Source organism: Sciurus vulgaris, assembly GCF_902686455.1.
Source record: "Sciurus vulgaris genome assembly, chromosome: 6".
Lineage (NCBI taxonomy): Eukaryota > Metazoa > Chordata > Mammalia > Rodentia > Sciuridae > Sciurus > Sciurus vulgaris.
This window is the reverse complement of record NC_136466.1, coordinates 11,891,335-11,912,558: the sequence shown is the minus strand read 5'-3', so window position 1 is coordinate 11,912,558 and position 21,224 is coordinate 11,891,335. Positions and strand designations below refer to the sequence as shown.

The 21,224-nt window shown below is 55.6% G+C and overlaps 1 protein-coding gene across 1 annotated transcript in view; it reads right to left on the bottom strand.

The window, feature by feature from the left end:
• SLIT3 (slit guidance ligand 3) overlaps window positions 1-21,224 on the bottom strand; it is a 572,899-nt gene that overhangs the window by 75,828 nt on the left and 475,847 nt on the right. The window contains exons 13-15 of the mRNA XM_079145392.1: window positions 11,392-11,535; window positions 10,013-10,176; window positions 578-728 (exon numbers count right to left, since the gene is read on the bottom strand). Of these exons, the coding sequence (XP_079001518.1) occupies window positions 578-728; window positions 10,013-10,176; window positions 11,392-11,535 (459 nt within the window). The remainder of the gene's footprint in view (window positions 1-577; window positions 729-10,012; window positions 10,177-11,391; window positions 11,536-21,224) is intronic.

Genomic DNA, 21,224 nt, shown 5'->3' with positions numbered 1-21,224 from the left:
CTTCCATGCCCTCGTCTACGGCTGGGGAATGGCCTCGGACCTGAGGGGCAGTGTGGCCGGTTTCAGGAGCAGGAGGGAGCAGGTGTCAGGCCAGGTCTCAGCCCCATGTGAGGCGCCGTGTCCCCAATAAGCTGTGCACTTTGAGCTCTTTTTTGGATAAATTGACACATTCCCTTAGTAGCATAGCCAATAGGAAGGTCAGATATACTTAATAACCTGGTTGTTTTCTTGCTTTGTCACAATTTTCAATTTGATCCCCACCTTCCTGGTGAACTCGGCTCCACAGGGCCAGCCAGGCCTGCTGCGTTCGCATCTACAGATGGGCCGACTCATCGGAGATGAGCCAACATGGTGCCTGGCTCCCGAAGGTGCTCAGGATACACTTATAGGATGAATGAACAGATCTTCCTTAGGGCAAGCACGCTGTCCCTGCCCAGGGCCAGGGGTCTGCCTCAGCCTCCTGCGCAGAGGACACCGAGGAGCCGCCCAGAGCGGAAGGGGGCCACCCTCAGGGGACTGCCCTGGCTGGCTCGGGTGGCGGGGTGCTGGGGGTTGGTGCTGGCCCAGGTGGACTTACAGGTCGGTGGTGTGCTCGGGCAGGTGGCTCGGGATGCGGGCCAGCTTCTGGCTGGAGCAGTCCACGATGGTCCCCTCGCAGCGGCACCTCTCCGGGCACGCGAGGTCCATGAAGCACTCGCTGCTCAACCTGCTGCGGTAATCCTCGGAGCCTGGGCGGGCCAGAGAGGGCATCGTGTCACCGGGCTCCTGCAGAGCGCCCCAGGCCGCCCGCAGGGGGAGGGCCACGCCGGCCCTGTGGGGGTCACTTGGTAGACACACATGGCCACCTCGGGTGGTGTTCGCAGGGCGCCTGCGGCCCCTCCCTGATTTCCACGTGATCTCTGTCCCCCATCCTTCCTCAGGGAAACCAGCTCACGCTCTGGGGCTCCTACGCTTTTGTGGGTTGGAGCTGGAGGACACTGTGGACGTCCTGCTCAGACATACTGCAGTGCCCGGGCACAGAGGCCAGCCTCCAGATCCAGGGAGCTCCCTGCTCCACGAAGCACTCCTCCATGGAGCCTCTAACCATTCATGATGACCCCAGCAGAAGAGTGTCCCATGGGCTTCTGCGGGGCTCCTCCAGGGATAGGAATGAGCATGGGGACAGGTGCAAACTGTTGTCTTTTGGGTCTTGCTGGTAATGCAATGAACTAAGGAAGAGAAACCTGGGGTCAGAAGTGACCACTGACATAGGGCCTCCGTCTAGGCAAGACAGTGACGAAGACTGGGCAGGTGGGGATTTGGAGCCCACGACGCTCATGATCAGGAATTTGGCTCTGAGTTGCTGATATTTCTTTTCCTTTATTTTTTTTTCTCAAGAGAAGCCGGGTATTTAAGGGATATTGATATTGGATTCGGGTGTGCAACACTGTGAAGGTGCGCAGCACTCACTGAGGGCCGGATCTGACCTCCGTCTTAGAGAGAAAGTTCTATTTAACTACAGGGCAAGGGCAGTTCCCGTGAGTTAAAAGTGGGAGCTAAGATTTATTTTTTCAAAATTGCATTTCTCTCAAGGTCACACAGCAGCGCCGTGTGACGTGTCTGAGGTGCCCTGGGGAGCAGCTGGCAGGCCTCGCTCCGTGAGCACATGAATCGTGCTGGCAGTTTGGGCTGACCCATTCTCCTGTCAGGCCTGAGTCCCTTGCTGGGCCAGGTCTTTTTCATTCTCTCACCCCACATGCTTCCTGAGCACAAAGCTAGGCAAAGCAGGAGCTCCGTCCACGTTGGGCTGTGCACGTGGGACGCCTGTGGTACCCAAGCCTCCCGTGTGCATTTCTGAAGTGGCTCAGAGTGCGCATGTGGCTCGGTGGGGGAGCCAGCTGGGTGATACTCGGGATCTTATCTGGGATCTTATGGGGTGCTAGTAGTCTGCAGGCTTCAGCAGCGGTGGGCAGTGGCTTGGCCAAGCTTTGCTATGAGTTAGCCTGAGTCTCTCCACAGGGGAAGTGCAATCAAATAACTGCTCCTGCCTCGCCTGAGCGCAAGGTCCGGGAAGTGGGGTCTCTCCAGGAGAGGCAGGTGGGGGTGGGTGCTTGCGATTCTACTTCAGCTCCCTCCTGGCCACCCGCACGTCGGAGGCTACTAAAACGTCGGTGGAGCTGATGGCACTAGCTGCCCCCTGACAAAAGGCGGGCAGTCTCCTTAGAGCTTGGGTGAGTCCATGGAAGCCCTGCAATGCCCTGAGGGCATCCATTTTATACGCGAGGGGACTGAGGCCTACAGGGTGCTGTGTGCATGGCAAAGGGGTGAACCCAGGGAGGCTGCTGCCAGGGGCCACGTAACTAGCACAGCGCGTTACCAGAGAAGTGCTTTAGACCCAGACTTCATCCTGAGCCTCTGGGAACGATCACGCAGTCGGACGCGGCGGAGGGATTTCTGCTCCAGCGGGCTGGAAGCAGCGGTCTCCCTCCCTCGGGGTTCCCACCCTGTGCTAACTGCTGATGGGGAATGGGCGTGGGGGACCTACTTCTGAAGTGGCACTACCTCCCAAGCCAGGGAGTCGGCAAGCTGGCCACGTCCTCCTTTCCCTCTCCGCTTTCTCCCCACCCTGGGCTCCTGTGAATAGAATCCAGGCACACAGCCTTACTGTTTGGGTGGCTTCCTGGCCCCCTGTCTCACCCACATCTCCTGCCCTGGGCTTGCTGGCATTGGCCCCCTGAACACCCCCACCTGGACCATTTTCACCCCCACACATTGGTGTGCTGGGTTGGGTGAGTTCCATTTTGCAAACCCTGCCAGGTGACTTCCCGCTCTTGTTCCCTGCCGGTGGATCCATGTGGCAATGGTGTGCAGGGGCGTTCTGCACATGTGCGTCTGTTTTCCCATCACAACGTGTCTGCAATGGGATCCTAGCAGAGCAGAGGAGCCCTGCCTGCTGATCACAGGCAGAAAGACAGGAGGGGACGCAGTTCGCTCCTCAACACAGAGAGCCTGAAGACATGGACGGCTGGGGACAGCCGCCTGTTAAGTGCATTTTCGTTTTAATCAAGGTGCGAGCCGGCCGTGGTTAGCAGGAATCGCTCTCAGCGGTACAGTTAGATTATAACTGGCGGACCTCTGCAGTGGAGCCGCTGACCCATTTTAATGAAATGATTTTGCAATTAGATTCGATGGACTAATGTGTTCTTTCCAGCATCCCCCCTGCTGTTTTTGTTATTGCCCTGGTTTGCAATAACGAGGGGGTCAGAGAGCCATATTTTATGGGCGTGGGAGCCAGAAATGCTCATAACGCCGTATGTAGATAACCGGGAAAGTTGGTTCCCCAGTCAGAGCCAGTCCGAAAGGCCACCTCCATCCCTTCGTATTTCATCACTGAAACTACCAGAGCCATTTGTTATGCCTAAAGCTCATAACTACCAAAAGTATTTTTAACTTTTCCAGAGCTTTAAAAGTCAATTTCAATCTCAATGCATAGTTTTCACTGCCAGAAATACTTCGTAGGAGGGAACCAACGGAATCAGGTGGCTGCTTCTCATCTTTGGGGCGAGTTCAGGCAGGAGGGATCTCGGAGGACTCCGGCAGGGCCACACAACCCAACCCTGGCTGAAGTGCGCTTGGGGATGGCTGATGTCCCCTGCATTCTCCTGCTCCTGCTCCTCCCCTTAGGTGGGCAGCTCAAGACAAGACACTTGGTGGTGATCACAGAGAAGCTTTAATAGATGGGGTGGGGGGAGGTGGACGTTCACAGCAGGAGACTTTACTAGGAAGCCCCCACCCCGGCCACCTCCTGGGAGGAACCCATGTGACAGGTGAAGGGCCTGAGGACTGGGCAGTGAGAGCTCCTATGCTTTGGGTGGGTTGGGCTGGGAGGGGGTCAGGGGCCAACACCAGACCCAGGTGGCTGCTGCCATCAGCAGGCGACACCCTGTGTCGACCTTCAGGTTTGCTGATGGGAAGTCACCAGTACATCATTATCTGATCAGCAGGGATCTGCCAATCCCGTGGCCAGAGCTTTCCTCTGTCCCCAGTGGCCCTAAGATCAGTGGGATAAGGAAAAGGGCAGGATGAGGAAGTGGGCAGAGTGGACAGCCTGTCGGTAGCTGGGAGAGAAAGTGGCATGGACAGTGAAGGGCTGCAAGTGCCAATGGAGTGGGAGGAGCATCGCCAGGCACGCAGACGTCCACGCACAGCAGGGTCAGGGGACCTGACGCCAGTGGCTGGAAGACGCCACCTGGCTTAGCAGGAGTTTGGCCCACAGTTGGGCAGTGAGTGTCCTAGCTGTCCCCGGGGGAGTCTAATAGGAGTGTACCCATGGGTGGAAGCAGAGGGAAATGCCATCGTGGTGAGCTCGGTTAGGGCACAGAAGCCTGGCTCCTGGCATGGTGGGGCAGTGGCAGGGGACTCAGAATGGCCCCTCTGTAAGGGGGAGAGGTGTCCCAGGCTTGAGGGTTTGCTGCATGCCCAGGGAGATCCCGGCGTGCTCCTGCGGAGAGGGAGGGCCGTTCAATCCCTCCTTACTCAAGTGAGCGCTGAGAGCAGACGCGAGCTGGGCAGGGAAGTCTGCGAAGTCTCGACTCCCTAGAGTGGAGCCAGGGTCTCAGACGTTTTCTGATTCAAGGGAATGGGGATGTGCTCAGCCGGGAAGGCTGAGTGGCAAGGGGTAGAGCCCGGCCAGAGGGAGGCAGGTGCCCAGGGCCAGGCAGCCAGCTTCTCTGAGCCTCGGCAGCCTCACCCGAACAATGGGACGTGAGGATGTAAACATTACAGGGCCTGGCCTACAGCAAGCTCTCGGTAGGTGTTAGAATTCAGAGAGCGGGGCAGGAACCCCACTCCTCATCCACGGTTGGAGGGCAACCCGAGGGAGAGGAGAGGAGAGGAGAGTGGCAGACCCTGAGGGGAGCTCAGAGCCCAGCTCCTGAGCCTCAGCCAGGGTGAGGGTCCCCGCTTCGCTCTCTCTCACGGGAGCCAACCCAGACTTGTGCAGGAACCAGCAACACACTCTTGTGTCACACGGGCTCAAGCGTGTGTCAGGAAGACCCTGCTCTTCAGGCTCAGATTCAGCAGGTATCTGCACAGCTCACCTGGCCCTGAGGGAGTAGCAGGTGAGGACCCCAACATATGTGCATTAACTGTGCTTGAAGCTCAAGGAAACAGACAGGACTTGAGGTCTAATGGGGATCAGGGCCAAATTATTCATTAGGAGCCGAGTTAGGTTTAGAAAGAGCCATGGTGAAGTTCAAGGTCTCAGACTCATGCCAGCTGCACCCAGTCAAAAGCTCACACTCATCTCATAGGAAGAAGATTCCAAGGGAGGTGGTGGTGAGGGTCACGGCAGGGTGGCCCCCTTTGGGTCAGCTGCCACATGGGGCAATGGCCCTGGGCTGGGACTCTCCCAGGAACCACAGCTCAAACCTAGCTACTCTCCTCGGCTGGCATCCACCCTAGATTTGGGGGCTGGTGACTTCACTGGGGTAGAGGTATGGACGCAGATTGTGGTTTGGCCCTGTGAGCTTCTCCAGACCCATTTCGCCCTGCATCTAAAGCCTCGGGGTCTCCCACCCCCTCCCTTTTGAGTCAAGATGGGGAGAGAGGGGTCTGGCAGGTGGTGGGCTGTGGAGTCCAGAGCAGAGGAGTGTCCGGCGGCGGTGGTGGCGGGCCATGCTGCAGGAGAGCGCGGTGCTTTCCGCGGTGCTTGACAGAACCATGTTCCGTTTCCATCGTTCCACCACATGGTTAGATCAAGCACAAAGGAAAGCCCCGCGGCCACTGGTCAGAGTCAAGGTCAGGAAGCAGCACCAGAGAGAGGACAGGAGCGCTCAGAGGAAGCAGCGTGGAGAAGCGGAAGCCGGAGCAGGCCCCCACCATGGTTAGTACCAGGAGCGGAGTTCACCGGAGCGCTTCTGAAGGCCCACTGCCCTCGCGCCCGCCCAGGGGACACGCAGCCGGAAGGAGTCAACAGGTGGGAAGCCATCAGACACCTACTCAGAGGCATCGGGGCAGAAGGGACCTCTCCCCAGGGGCCTGGGGAACATCCAGATGGCTGTGGTCACATTGCGGGCCTGAGCGGAGCCCCTGGACTCCATTCCGCATCTCACTGTTTGATCCGATAAGAATCAAACTCCGGAGAGCTTGGCAACACGGGCCAATCCCGCCGGCCGAGCGGTGCCACCCGCCTGTCTAGCCCCTTAAACAGGGAGACACCCACAGGTCCTGAGGGCCTAGCAAAGTGGATGCTCTTCTGTAGGAAGAAGCCCTGTGGCATTCCAAAACTCAGGAGTCTCCTCAACATTCCTCAGGGTCCCCAGAAGCCCTCGGGCTGACAGCTGCCCATTCCACACCACCGGAGGTTTGGCAGAGGAGGTGCATGCTATCACAGCAGACATAGCCTCCTACCCAGAGAAGAAGACGGGGAAGCCGAGGGGGCCTTGGGTTTGGGACCAAAAAACTACAATCACCATCGTCTCAGGCACCAACTGTCACAGAGAGTGGCTGGTAAGTAAGGGTGCTCCCGACAAAGGGGCGTCTCAGGAAGGACGGGGGAACCGGTCGCCTAGCTAGAGGGCGAGGCACCTTATTCTAGGGTCCTGTTAGATTCCCTGATCTCCTCCTTGGCTGGGAGTCGTGGGGGTGCTGAGGAGGACTCACTTAATGACCCTGGATGCCAAGGATCCGGGCCAGGGTGCCCAGTCTACATATCCCCACCTGTGACAGATCAGGGGACCGTCTCATAAGCCTGCTGACTTGGGACTTCTCCACTGGACTGGAGATGTGTGAACACGGGTGAGACTGTGCCCCTCCCTGCCTGACCTCGGGCAGGAGGAAGAGGTCACTGTTCCTCCACAGTGTTTCTGGGACTGGGTTTATCGGCAGGCTATTTCCAGCACCTTGATGGTGCATAGGTTGTCTGCAACGGCGGGCCAGTTAGAAAGAGGCCCAGTCACAGCCAGCCCCTGCCTTCTGAGCCCTTGCGTCTGTGGTCTGGATTTCACTCCACGCTGACACCCACAGCGTAGGCTTCATGGACACTCTGCTTCCCAGATTTTGTCTTGGAGTTTGTTCAGCACCCAAGCAGGGGAGATCCATCCCTTTCATGCAACCCAGCTCTAAGATCTCTCTTTCCTTGTCTTTTGCTTCCTCTTCCAAAAGGATACGAAGGCACCTGGATACGAAAGGACCTGGAAGTCCACTATCAAGAGTCTCCATAGCGTATTAGAGATCCTGGGTTTCAGACCTTGCCCTGAAGATAATACCCTTGACAGGGCTTTTGTGCTATGTGGGCCCCAATTTCTTCACCTTTAGAACAGACTGGATGTTCCCTGAGGTCTCTAAGATGTCTTGCTCTTCGCCTCTCTGGGACACAAACCCCACGCTCTGTGCTTTCTCTCTCTGCCTCTCGGAGCTGGGGATGGAACCCAGGGCCTCGCATCGAGGCAAGCACTCCGCGGGGGCCACACCCCCGTCTGCACTTTCCATCCCAAGAGCCTCTTCTCACACAAGGTGGGAGGAAGACAGACAGCTCCGTCAGTGAGCGAGTGCTCCCGGGACGGGCCGGGGTCCTGCCGCCAGATGGTGCCTGTGCAGGAGGACTTAATCTGACAGTCCCATCGCCCCAGCGCCAGCACCCACCCCTCAGCTGATCTACTGCCCAGGGCGAAGGATGCAGCTGATAGAGAGGCAGAGCCAAGCAGCTGGGAAACCAGACGCCCTGCTAAGGAGGGCTTCACGTGCAGCAGGAGCAGCCCTCAAATTGGCTGCTAATCACATCAGCTGTCTTTCCAAGGGGGTGCTTTTAGGGAAAAGTAAAATGCAGAGTTATTATCTGTCAACTCCACTATGTGTCACCTGCCCCCCTTCCTTCTGCTGGAGCTTCCTGGAAACAGAGCTTTAGGGCCATGGTTTCTGCATCCCCCAGGGCTAGGGTAGGTCTGGGTCCTGGTGTTTCTCAAAGCCAAGGCCCTTGGAGCTTAGTAGCAGCTCTCACTCCCTCTTCTCTGCAGCTACATAACATGAAAGCACACAGAATGCCAGACATCTAGCTCATGACAGCTACAAACATCTCTACCTGCAGAATATTGTTCATTTTTTAAAAATAATAATATATTAGTCGAGATCAACCAAAAACGCTGCCCCTTCTTCCTGTCTGTGTCTGATTTGTTTAGCCACCCCCACCCCACACAGGAAAGGAGTCAGGACCCTGCAAAGCATAGGCAGGAAGGCAGAAGGTGGGTGGACGCAGAGCTGGGGTGAGCCTCGTGCCTACGTCTCCTTTCCTCCTCCCTGGTTCTTTCTGTACCTGCCACCCTACCTGGCTATCCCTGATCCCAGCCCACAGCCACTCCTGGACCATTCTCAAGGTTGTGGAAGGGACCATCCTCAGACCCTGGGCTGAGTCAGCCCTGCCACCCAGGGCTTGATGTCAGTCTGAGGGCTCTGACATGGACAGGACACTCATGAGACTGAGGTTGGCAGGTGGTACCCTGCCTGCTCCTGACTCTTCAGGCCTCTTTTCTTGGCTACTACTAATTGGCCAAGCCAGTTAACTAGGCCCTGGGAAGGTGGGGACAGGAATAGAAGGAGGAAGTCTGGCAAAGGTCACAGGAAGGGACCAGCTGACCGCTCTGTGCTCAGAAGTTTCCTTCCCAGAGATGCTGCTGGGCCCAGAAAAGAACCTAAGAATGGTGTTCAGAACCTAAGAACCTAAGAATGTTCCTTCTGTCTCAGACGCTGCAGGCCAAGGAAGAGCCAGCACATCTTGGGTACATACACTGCTGCCTCCATGGTGGCTGACTGTGACTTGCCCTGGGGTCCCTTCACTCTGAGCCCTTGAGCCTCTTGTCCTGGAACAGGGAGCTGCCTGCTGCTTGGCAGAGGCAAATCAACATGGTGTTCCTCAGCAATGGAAGGTCCATCTAGTAGCGTACGTCATTATTCTGAGGAAGGCACGCTGGCCAACGCTTCATACTGCCACCCAGTCCCTGTGGTTTCCAGACCCTCTCGAGGCATTTACTTCTAAGAAAAGTAAAATTAAAAAGCACAAGTTCGCTACCCTGCAGACTGGGATTATGGAATTTGACTCTAAGGACCAGAGCGTGGCGCAGGAAGCAGCCGGCCTGCCGGTCGTCTCCGCTGATGGTTCCCACACGGGCACCTCCGTGGGAAAACTCACACGCAGAAGGTGCTGGGCAGGGGGAGAAGCAGGGCTCTTGCCGAGGCCCCGCGTGTGCACCAGCCTGACTCAGCGCCTCGAGCTGTCAGTCTCTCGCTCCCGGAACACAAGGCCGGGCAGCGATGTTTTCCCGTAGAAAAGAACATCGGTGCTAGGCATTGTTAACTGCCTGCCCACTTAGTTCTCAAAGAGAGCTACTTCTCTTTCCAAGATGGGCTAAGGAGCCCCTGTCGTTGGTCCCTGTCCTTCGTGGGTGCAGAGGGGAGATCTGGAGAGTGCTTGGCCTGAGGGAGCAGGCGGTGCTTCTTTCCAGTCTGCTGTTCTCTCCATCATCAGGCTCAGCTGTCTGGTTGCAATAGACAGCGAAACTGGTTTTGAAACCTGAAATGTGCTACGGTCGAAGGGCTGTACCAGAGCCCGTCTTCCAGGGGACTTGGATCACAAGACAGCCTGCGGCCTGGCCTGGGCTACATCCATTTTGCCGTCTGCCATTTGGGGAGCACGCTTTGGGGACTGAAAAACGAATGTTAGCCTCCTTTCAAGGACACATGTGCAAAGGCTATCCTGTGCCCTGGCTTTGCCTAGCTCTGGGCTCCAAGGTGGCCTGGGTTCTGTCTCCCCTGAAGCTGCCTCTCCCTCCCCGGGCTTCGATTGTATGTGTGTGTTTTATTTTAAATCCATAAGGTAATTGGTTTTCAGCAGGCTAACTGAATTTCCCCAATTTAATTTGCAAAGATGCTCCCCAGGAGCCATTACCGCGCTCGCTGTCCTCCAGATTGGATTACTGGCCTCTCAGGGGCTGCTGCATTCGGAGTCAGAAAGCGGGGCCCAGCCCCGTAACCTGATTACCTGAGCAGCGGAACTTCTTGCTCTTGGTCTGGCCGATGCGCTTGTTGGCCAGCCGGCGCGGGCTGCTGCAGCGGGCCCCGCTCGTCTCGATGGGGTTGTCCTGGAGGTACTCGGCCAGCCACTTCAAGTGGCAGTCGCACACAAACGGGTTTTGGGCTAAGTGGCTGCAACAGGGACGGGGCTGTTAATCACGAGTGGCACCTCTCTGCCCCACCACCCTGCCTGGCACTGGGCCCTGGCAACCCGTGCGGGCCTGTCCGTCACGGCCCCAGGAGGCCTGGGGGTGCTGCTTTCAGATAGGACTCGGAGAGCGGACCTGAGGCCGGCTGTCTGCCAAAGCCAGGCACAGATGTAGCTGGCTTCTGGTCTGGGGACTCAACCCCCAGCTCTCCCCGCTCGGGGCAGGACCTGCCGCTGCGCCTCTCGGCTTTTGCCCACGCTGATTCAGGCAGGCAAGCGAGTCGCAAGCTTTAGACTTTACACCTGGGCAGAATGCATTTTATTTCTCCAAGCTTGGTGATACCAGGCTCGTAAAGCAGCTGGCGTGGCGACTGGCATATGGTGGTTGTTCCAGATATAGCAGCGGGTATTGTTATTATCTTTATCATCACGGGAGTACCACGGGCCTTGCCTCCCTGGCTCAGGGGGAGAAACTCTGCAGAGTGCTGAACAGAGTTTGGCACCTGGTCGGTATTCAGCAGACAGCAGCTGCTTTGCCCTAGATGGGTTCTGTCTCTAACTACAGGGTAATGCGTGCCAGGAAACTTACAGGGTCTTCAGGAGCCCCAGGCTGGAGCTAGGGTCCAAGCCTGAAGCTGGAGCCATTAAAAACATGGACTCAGATCTGGACTCCATGTGATCTCACTTGCAATATTTATACACGTCTGTGGTGCTTAGGAATGAGGATGTACTTCCCAGTGGGGGAGAAGTGTTCCCATAGTCTGTATGAGACACTTGGCTTGGTAGGTTTCTGTTGGTGGGCGGAAATGAGTCATCAGCAGGGATGACACCTGCTCAGAACACAGCAGCTGTGCTCAGGAGCTTCTCTGCCTGGATTCAAATTCTGCCTCTCAACTAGCTGTGTGACCTTGAGTAAATTACTTAACTTCTCTGTGCCTTCATTTCCTCACAGATAAACCGAGGATAATAAAAGCTTATGCACCCCAGGGTTGCTGTGAGGCAGGAATGTCTTTAAACAGGGCAGGTGTCAGGGTGGCGATGAGCCCTGCCTAAGTGCTCAGCACGGCAGCTCCTTGTTCTCATGGGTTCACTCTCACTGCGAGGGCTGACGATCCCCCTGCATGTGCTGCTTGCCTTCGCTTGGGTGTTCTCTGCCACTGGGCATCTGGGGTGGCCAGCTGCCTAGGCAGCATACTCACAGTGTCTGGATGGACTGCAGAGGCGCGAAGAGCCCCTTGCTGATGGTCTGCAGCTTGTTGTCGTAGAGGGAGAGCAGGTTGAGGTTCTGCAGGTCCTGGAAGGTGTTCACCCGCAGGCAGTTGATCTTGTTGGCGTTGAGGAGGCTGCAAGCGGGAGAGGCCGGTGAGTCGCCAACCTGTGATTATCAGCAGCGCACAGCTGCGCCTGCGGGGGATGGGCTGCAGAGTGGCCGCCGCTCACCCTGCAGCCTTGGGTTCCTGCTGCAGCACAGGGCCAGTGGGGAAGGGCTGCACCCTGGCCACCCTCCTCTGAGCACGGCTGGGCACTTGCACAGCCCCCCGGGAACCTGTGTCACACACTGCTGCCACCTGGCACCGTCCCTTTACTGCAGCGTTGCAGGGAGATCTGAAACACACCCCGTGCCTTGAACTTTCTGCTTTACAATCCAAAGCTTCCAGGAATCGACAAGAAGAAAAAAACCAAACCACTTGGCGTTACTGTTTAAAAGCTTGAGTTGCCAGAGAACTCCCTGGAGTTCTTTTGGAGCATTGATCCCACTGGAAATCTGATAGAGTCACGGGTCATCCCACCAGAAAACTGCAGCCACGCTTCTCTCTCGCACACGGAGGACGGGCGGAAGCGGCCCTGCGTGGTTGGACCCCCACCCTCTCAGCACACCATCCCGCTCACCTCCCCTCGGTTCCACTGCCTGCTTCCTTCGTGTTCCTGGGACACCATGAGGGTCCTTCCACCCTCTTTCAGCAAGCCTGACTTCTCTTCCGCCTTTTGCATCTCAGTTCAAATGTCCCCTCCTCAGAGAGGTTGGCCTGACCGTCTCATCCTCACGGGCCCGGGAGGCCGGGGGCTGCCTCTCATAGCCCCTTGGCACACGTCTCGACTTCTGATTTTAGGATAATTTGTTTTCTTGCTTATTATTTGCCTCCAGCATAAGACCCTCTGCCCCACCAGGGCAGTGAGCATCTATTTTATTTTTCCCTTTATTATTAGAGTTTATTCTTTATTAAGAACACACCCAACTCCAGGTGCGACTTTGGGGGGTGTCCCTCCTCTACAGTGGCACCGGTTCCCCTGGGACCAGCTTTCCCTGCACTGGGGACCCACGGTGCTTTCAGCTCTTCGGATCCTTCCCTCCATGCCCCCAAGCCTCACGGGAAGCCACCTTCTGGGTGAGACCCTGGTCCTGCAGGTGCCATAGGGCAGATCCAGATGCACCTGGCGAGCGAAATGCATTGGAGGGCTAAACGTCCCTCTGATCCCAGACTGCCCGCGCTGCCCTTGAAGCCAGTGTCGGATTGCCTCTCTCTCCCTCCTGAATGGCAGTGGCACGGAGGGAGGAGGAAGCCAACCCAAGAGCAAAAGCCGTGAATATTTAAAATTTCCATGTTCAGGGCTGGCTCAGAGCCTTCCTGGTGGGGAGGGACCCTGCGATTCCTAATGGGCTGGCTTGCCTCAGGAGTCCCTGGCCACCAGAACCCAGGGGATGTGCCCTGGCAAGGGAGGGGCTGCCCTGGGAGCTAAGCCATCCGTGCCACAGCTCCCAGGGGCTCCTGTGCAGGAAGCAGGCAGCTGCCACGGGGACAAGTGGAAGAACTGCCTGTTTAATCTGGCTAATAATGGGCAAAGTCCCTGGGGTCCGCACAGATGTCCCCCTGCCTTGCAGGGGAAAAAGCTCACGTTTCCAGAACAGTCTCTCTGTCGTCCCCATACCCTACCATTCTCCCAGTAACCTGGGCAGATGGGTAGAGCTACCCTGGCAAGTTCCAGGTGAGGAAACTGGAGCTGAGAGGTTGCCCAGGTCGTTCAAGGTCGCGGTGCTTCGGACGGCCTGCTGGTGGCAGTTATGATAACACAGGTCTCCGGAGGGTTCTCTCTTTTTCCTACAATGCCTCATCCACCCGGCCCATCTGTCTCCCCCTTTGCAGCATCTTCCCCAAGAATGTCCTGTGCTTTGTGTATTGAATTGTAGTCAAGGTCATTCCATCTTAGGGGCGTTTGAAGGAGGATGCTGGGGAGCAGAGACACAGGGAAGAAGCCAGAAGACCCATCAGGCCCAGCGCCTGTCAGGAGCATGCCCTTCACACCATAATTTTTTGTTTCATTTGTTTAAGAAAAAAAAGTAGGTGGTAAACGATTCGTTCCAAATCTGAACACTAAGGGCCTTCCTTCTACGTGCAGCACCTTGCCCGGAGGTGTTGAACCGCTGAGTAAGGAGACCAGGCTAGCTCCTCCGGTGGCCTAGGATAGCTCTCCTTGCACCATATGTAACATATGCAAATCTATTTAGAACTTGGCCTTTCCTGGGTTTTAAAAGTTGGAAAATTTCATGCAAAACACACTCACAGACACACACCCCAGATTTCTATTTTCTCTTGAAAACATTTTCCAGAAGCTCCTGCAATGTGTCCACTGGAGCAGCTGTGCATGGCTGCCCCCCGTGGAAAGGACACAGGCCCTGCCTGGCCCAGTCCACACTACTGCCTGCCGAGACCCTCACTAGTTTACTCCACCTTCTGGCCTGAATAGGCATCAAGATTTGCGCCTCAGTTCAGATTCATGAGCCCACGGAAGTACCTGGTCCCAGGGAGCGTTGAACCACAGGGCAGAGAAGTGACAAGCCTGGCCTGCCCTGAATGTCTGTCCAAACTGAATTTTGCCCTGCAAGCTCCTCAGCCCTCAGGTCTGTCCAGGCTTCCTGTTCTCGTCCCTGTGCTGCCTCATTCCTTTCTGCTCCCAGGTCTCCAGCCATGGGACGTTATTTCAAAGATGCAAGACATCAAAAGAACCCGGGCTGGCAGAATTTCTAGGCAAAGAAAGGACAAGGTGCAGAGCTCACAAAGCAGAGACAAACGAAGACAGAAAAGGGCACCGTCTCCTGGTCACTCATTCTCTCCCAGGCTGCCTGGCTCCCTCGGGTGAGACGCGTGGGTGTAAGCAGAGATAAAATTAAGCTGCTTATCGGGAATTAGATGCTGAGGACAGCCTCGCTGATCCCCAGCATCAGCAAGATCTAACAGCCTGTCCCTCTGCCCTCTCTGGTGTGAGAAAGCTGGCAGCCACTCAACTCGGGCTGGCCTCCGTGCAGGCTGTACATGGATGAGAGCAGGGGTAGGGGTGTTTATGAAGCTATGGAGCAAATAGAAGCACACGGACTGTGTAGCCCTTGTCCAGAATGCTTGGGACCAGAAGTGTTCAGGGTCTTAGAGGATTTTCTCCAGATTTTGGAATATTTGCATAAATCATAAGAGAGATCTTGGGGTCTAAAGTCTGAGCACGAAACTCACTGACGTTTCACGGGTGCCCTTTGCAGAGAGCCTGAAGTAGCTTTGTGTGGTATTTTTAGTGCTCCACTGGATCGACTTGCGGTCTGGTGTGGAATTTTCCACTTGTGGTGTCATGTCAGGGATCCAAAGGTTCTGATTTTGGAGCATTTTGGCTTTTGGAATTGGGACATTCGATTTGCATTTGGAATGTGTATCCCCTTGGCAGGAAATGTCGAACCGTTCGGCAGTTCTTCAGGTCCTCCCTCTTTGACTGGGGGATGGGTTCTTCTTTGGAACAGGATGCTTGGGACACTCAGGATGCCCTGGGATGCTCCATCTGTCCTGGCTCTCCCCTGTGCGGAGCAGAGCTGGAATGTGGAATGACGATAATGATGCAGAGTAATCTCTAGAGTCCACATCCAGTCCACAGTCCTGCATTTTCCTAAGCACTCTATGTGAACCATTTTATTTAACCCTCATGACAGCACTATGATTATCTTCATTTTTCTGATGAGGATGCTGGGGGTCAGAGTGGCGACAGACTCCATCAAGGTCACCCCGCAGTAAGTGAAGCTCCAGCCCGGTGCATGTGGAAGCTCATCTCTCATCCACCACCTGACAGCCACATGTTCTCCTTCCCATGTTCTCTGTCCCTGGGGGCGTCTGCTTTGCTGGTCTTGAGATGCACCTGGTGTGATTCAGGGGATGAAGGTCTGCCAGGTCTGGAAGATTCTGCCTCTTGGGAACACAAAGGCATCCGAAGTCTGGCTGACTCAGGGAGGAGTCTCAGCTTGGGCTGGTCACCAAGCTGCCGCTGACACAGTAGCAGGTTCTTTGTTGAGGCAGGGTTTCCACTTCCGGGATCGCTCAGTGCCATCGTGGGAACAGGTCTGCTCGGCTCTGTCTCCTCACACCCTGGGTTTTCACTGTACTCTGGGCAGGCCAGGAGACCAGAGTGAGGCACAGACAGCAGCACCCTTCGCCCAGGAGGGCACAGTCCAGTGGCCTCGTCCCAGAGGCTGCCTGGTGTCCAAATGGGAAACATCGACACCCGTAGGCATCAGCCTGCTCTGCTGGAGTCCACTGAGCTTCTGTGGGGTGTACCGTGCTCACAGACATCTCTCCAGAAGCAGAGTTAACTGTCTTTTGGGGCCATCTGTTCCCAGACCTATCTCCCAAAGAAACCTTAGAGGTCATATAAATAAAAAGAGGGAGAGGCTGAGATGATCAGGCGGGGTGAACGGCAGAGGCACCTGACCTGAAAGCTAACACGGTTAAGCCCTTGGAAGGTCAGGCACTGCCCTGTATGAACCCCGGGAAGCCCCCACAGCCCTAGGTGGTGAATGCTACCTCCATTTGACAGATGACACTTCTAGGACTCAGAGAGCCTAAATAAGTGCAGGGTCCCATGTCTGTACGTGGTGAGTTAACACCCACGCTGTTTCACGCCAACCACTGTGAAACCCTATCCCAGCCCCTCCCTCTCAGGACGGGACTGTGGGAGCCACCTCATGTCATGGGTGGAGGTGAGGCAACGTCTTTGTGGCTCCTCCCATCAACTCAGAGAACAAGAAGGGCCAAGCTCCCAACAGGAAGTGAAGGGGGGCAGTGTTGAGACCCGAGGAGGATGCCTCCCTTCTCGGTGCATTTCTGGGTCAGCTCTGAGCCCACGGCCGCCCCTCTTCCCAGAGCACTTTCAGCTTCCACGTAAATGCTCCGTGTCAGGAGCTGTTAGCACGCGGCCCCTTGACCAGCCACCCAGCCGAGCTGCCGAGAGCACTGTCTTCGGGAAGAGCAGGGCAGGGCAGCCCCGGAGAGGCGCAAAGCAGGAGATGGAGAGGGCCGAGGAATGCCCAGAGGCTGGGCTGGGAAAGGTGCTGGTGACTCAAGTCCTGCTCGGGGACTGACTGAGCTGGTCGGAAGAAGCTGATTACTAGTCGCAGCCTTCAGCTTCCCACTCAGGGCCCAGGGGGAGATGGACGGTAGGGGGAAAGAGCCATTCGGATCTGTAAAACCTGGCTCTTCTCAGAGACTGAAGGGCAGAGTATGGCTCGCTCCAGACCAGCCTCAGTAAAGACGCCCCTGTGCTCACAGGCCTTCGCTGCAGGGTTTGCAAAGTCCAAGCATCTGGAGCAGGTCGAATGAGGGATTGCGTTGTCGTCCAGCAGCTACAGCCATCCACGTGTGGAACTGGTGGCCCAAAGCTATCATTCCGGGTGGTATTCACATCCTCCACACCTGCTGTGGGTCTGTGGCACTCACTGCTGCTGTTACTCTCCCTCTTCATACAGCGTTTGTCTGAAAATGCCAAGAGCTTATTCCAAACTCTGCAGGGCAAGGTCTTCTCAGGAAATCGGTGCCAAGAAAGAGTGCATAGACCCTTTCCAGGGGAGGGGCTGAGGCTATTCCAGCAGAGATCCTGGAAGGCGGGCCCAGGCTCCTGCCAAGGGAAAGCTTTGCGGACCTACTTGTCTGGAAACTAGGCTGGGCATCGGGTTCTGTTTCTCAGATGCTGGGATGCAGGGATGTGGGGAACGTGGAGCACACGGCCTTCTGACCTCTGCCTTTCTCTGGCTCCTCCGGTGGGAGAGTCATGTTGAAAGACTAGGTTAAGTCTTTCCTTATTAAGAAGAAAGTTCTCTGGGTGTCTCTCACACCAGCTCACGTGGTGTAAAGCATTGGTGCTGACGCTGGCTCCTCTGGCCTCCTGACCATGTGGCAGGGGTGGAGCCGGCCTGTCTTGGGGATGAGCCGGCCGTCCTGCGTTTTCTCTAGAGCTAGCGCTCTGCCATCCCGTTTCTTTATCCTTTAAATGTACTAAGGAGCACCCTCTGACCTTAGAACATTGTTCTCGTCCTTCTACGAAATATGGGGATTTGTTTCCACCTTCAGCGACTCACTGGGCATGGGGAGGGACTCGGTGATGCCCGGAGTTCTCATGTCTACAGCTCTGACCCTGACCAGAACCTTCTCTTGCTGTGAAGCGATGGGTGCTCTGGGCCACTCACGAGAGGCCACAGGAGGAGCTCTCCAAATCCCGATAAGGGGTTGACATGACTCCTCCCTTCTGTCTTGATGATGACTACACTCTATTATGGGCTGTGGGTTGTCATGGTGATTCCTGATGCGATGGAGACAGCAAAGCCATTGGATGGCCTGTCTGAAGAACAGGACTTCCTTCTATTTCAGGGACAGAGGAGGGCACTAGGAGCAGGGACCCAGCAATGGAGTTTTCCTGAGGGAAACTGAGGAGGGCTGGGATTCCAAGAGCTCAGAAAGGGAGAGCTGCCAACTAGCCATCTGGAGCCCAAGTGGCCTTGCCCGTTGTGGCTGGGTTGGTTCCCCTGATCCACAATAGCCATGAGGGTGGTCACCTCCCTGATTGCCACTGGCTTCCTAATGAGTCCTTTAAGGGGCCGAGCCATTCACTCGACCACACATGGGACCATAACAGAAGTTAGGTCTTCCTGGGGATTTCCTCAGAAAACACCAGGCTCACAAGAGGGGAGAAGCCCTTTCTCAGGGACACGCCACCGGTGGGTCTGTTTCCACTGCAGGAGGGATTCCTGCTATCCCAGCCCGGCCGCCTCTGAGAACAAGGTCTCCTTGATCGCCTCCCATGGGGCTCAAGGCGGCCATCCCCAGGACGATGACAATGAACCAGCCCAGGGCATAAACTCAGGTACGACAAGGGGCACAGATCAGCAGTCCAGCAGCAGCTCCTCCTGGGCTTGAGCCAGTGAGGAATTCTTTTTCTGCATATGGCAAAACTGGCTCTGCAGATCTGCCCATGGCTGGGTTGGGAGAAGTCTCTGGAAGGATGTTTCCTGGGTGAGGGCATGGACTCCAGAGTCAAACCGCCCAGGTTCCACTCCTGGCCCCCTCATGTGCTGAGTGACCATGCCAGGTTACTTAACCCTCAGTTTCCCCATCTGTAAAATGGGGCTTTTGTTAATGCCTTCCTCTTAGCATTGTTGTAAAGATTAAATAAGGTGATGGGTTTGAAATTGTTTAGCACAGGTCCTGGAGCATACCAGGAATTCAATGACTGCTTGCTCCTACGATTGGGAGCAGGAGTAAGTAGTTCATGTGAAACAGCTGGTGAGGAAAAGTGAGCTATACGGAGTGAAGTTGTGCTCACGCTCTGGAATCGGCACGTTGCTTGGCAAACTCCAAGAGCCTCAAACGGTTTTGTTTTGTCTGCCTTCCAAGAAAATTGAACAACAGGTGCCTGGTTGCCTTAACTTATTCCAGCCTAAAGACAGCCTGGCTCAGTTTAAAACCTCCTGGGGAGGTGGGAAGCGTCCACCTCAGTGGCTGCCCTCCCTACTGGGTCACTGCCCTGTGCACACCGTGCAATCAGTGAGCACTAAGTGAACACTCTGTATTCCCTGGGGGAAGCTGTGACAGCCCGCAGGAGGAAATGATGGCTCAGTGACGTGCTGACCACTTTTCCTGCTTTGGGCCTGGTTCTGGCTTCTGACCTGTGAGGTCAGGGACCTGAGGACATGCCAGCTTGCTGCCCACCCAAGGTCACCATCTCCACAGATGTCCCAGGAGCCCAGGGGCCTGGGTGGGAAGGGAACAGAGGAGATGGGGTTGGGAGTGACTGCCCCTGGAACCATTCTGTTCTCAACATGGGTCAGCATATCCACGCGGGACGTTTCTGTTCTAAACATTCTTCCTATGGTCCAAATGGACACCTAACTCACCTCCTAGCAGCCTGTTTCAGGGAGGAAGATGATAAATTATCTTGCACCCCCCAAAATCAATGAGTGTTGCTAGTAATAAACAACAGATATGTGTTCATACAGTGAACAGCTGCAGGAACCAAACACGTCTAGGATTAATTACAGGGAGACATCGGAGCTGTTTCCAAACATCTGAGGCCAATGGCGACAGACAGAATTTCTGTTTCCTAGGAGCTGGGACAAAGGTTTAGTGTACGAAAGCACTTTCTAACTTCTAAATATGCAGTGAGCACTTATCACAGAAACCATCTGCACAGGAGTGACAGGAGGATTTGTCAGAGGAGGCGGGGGGCGGGGCACTGTACCAGCCGGCAGGGAGGCTGTGCTTGCAGGCCTGAGGTTGCTCTGAACTCTAAGACCTTGGGACTAAACCAAAGGAGGCAGCCCTGAGTCTCCAGACAGGGCATCATGTTTAGAGGGCATCTCCTGGATCTCCTGGATGGCGGAAGCTTGTCTGCGTAGACGCTGTGCTTCAGCCACTGAGAAACTCTGGGATATTCTACTATTAGTATTGGCCCCTGCACATGAGAACAGGCCAAGAAAACCACCCAAGGGGGCTGCCTGGGTACATAACAGACTGGGCACGTTTGGAGGAATGGCTGAAAGTCCTGTAAAACGGGGAAGAAAGGAGGGGCAGGTAACCAGTTCCAAAGCACCTACTTGTTACTGTTAGCGTTACAATGGGGGCCAGAAAGGAAACGTTCAGGACCACTTCCGTGGCAGAGACAGCTCAGCTCTGTGATGCACCAACCCTTTGAGAGATGGAGCGAGAAGCGAAAGGACAAACCTCTGACAAAAAGCCTTCAAGTCAAAGGAGAGGGAATTATCGAGCCTTATCAGAGCATCTCTGCTCCACCAGAGAGAAATCCAATCACAGCCGCCTGGACGCTAAGTTAGATCTAATCAGGACCTGCTCTCCAGCTGCTCAACAGCAGGTCAAAGCCAACGGCTGCTGGTTCTTTCTGGAAAGAAAGCCCACCTGAGTTGTGTCAACTCTTGGTCTCCTTGGAGGGGGACGCTTCATTCTTACCCCCAGCTAGTTAATTGCATCTGCTCAAAATGGTGCCACACAGCTGGAGCCAACCGCCCGGCCCAGGTGAAGTCCTGCTGGTTCTAGAAACCTACTGACTATTAGCTTGGAGTCGAGACACATTTACTTTCTTTTAAAATGTGCCTCCAGGGAATCCGTGACTCATGTCATTCACTGTGCTGCCTGCCATTCCACGCCTCCTAGTGGGTGCAGGGCAGTTTCCTTCCACACACAAATGCACACCTGACTAAAGGGATCACAGCAGCCCGGGATACAACAGCCCACGGCCACCCCAGGAGGATGCTGTTCTTGCTCCTCTTCCAGGGGATTGGTAGCCTCAGTTAGCCAGCCTTGTGATGGCAGTTTGAACTCACAGTTTCTTTGCTGTGAACAGAGGACACCATCTGTGGGACACCCAGCCCCCTGCAGAGCCCCAGCCTGCCCTTCTAAAAGATAGCCTTAAGACCCACTGCAGGCGGGGACGTTGGAATGAGAACATACCACACAGAGACACAAGGAATGAGAGGGAGATGCAGGCAGGGGGCGAGAGACTTTCCTCTCTGGCTTTCAGCTTTGCCAAACAAGCTGACTGCCACTCTGATGGATCTCCTGCCCACAGACTGGCAGGGCATCTCATCCCAACAGGACTCACATCATTGTGTTGTCCTAGGAGAATCTGTTCAGGGCCGAGTCTTAAAGGACATGGGAAGGGTAAGCAGGACAGTAGGGGATGGGAAAGGCTGGAGGAAAAGGCTCATTTTCTCTTTTTA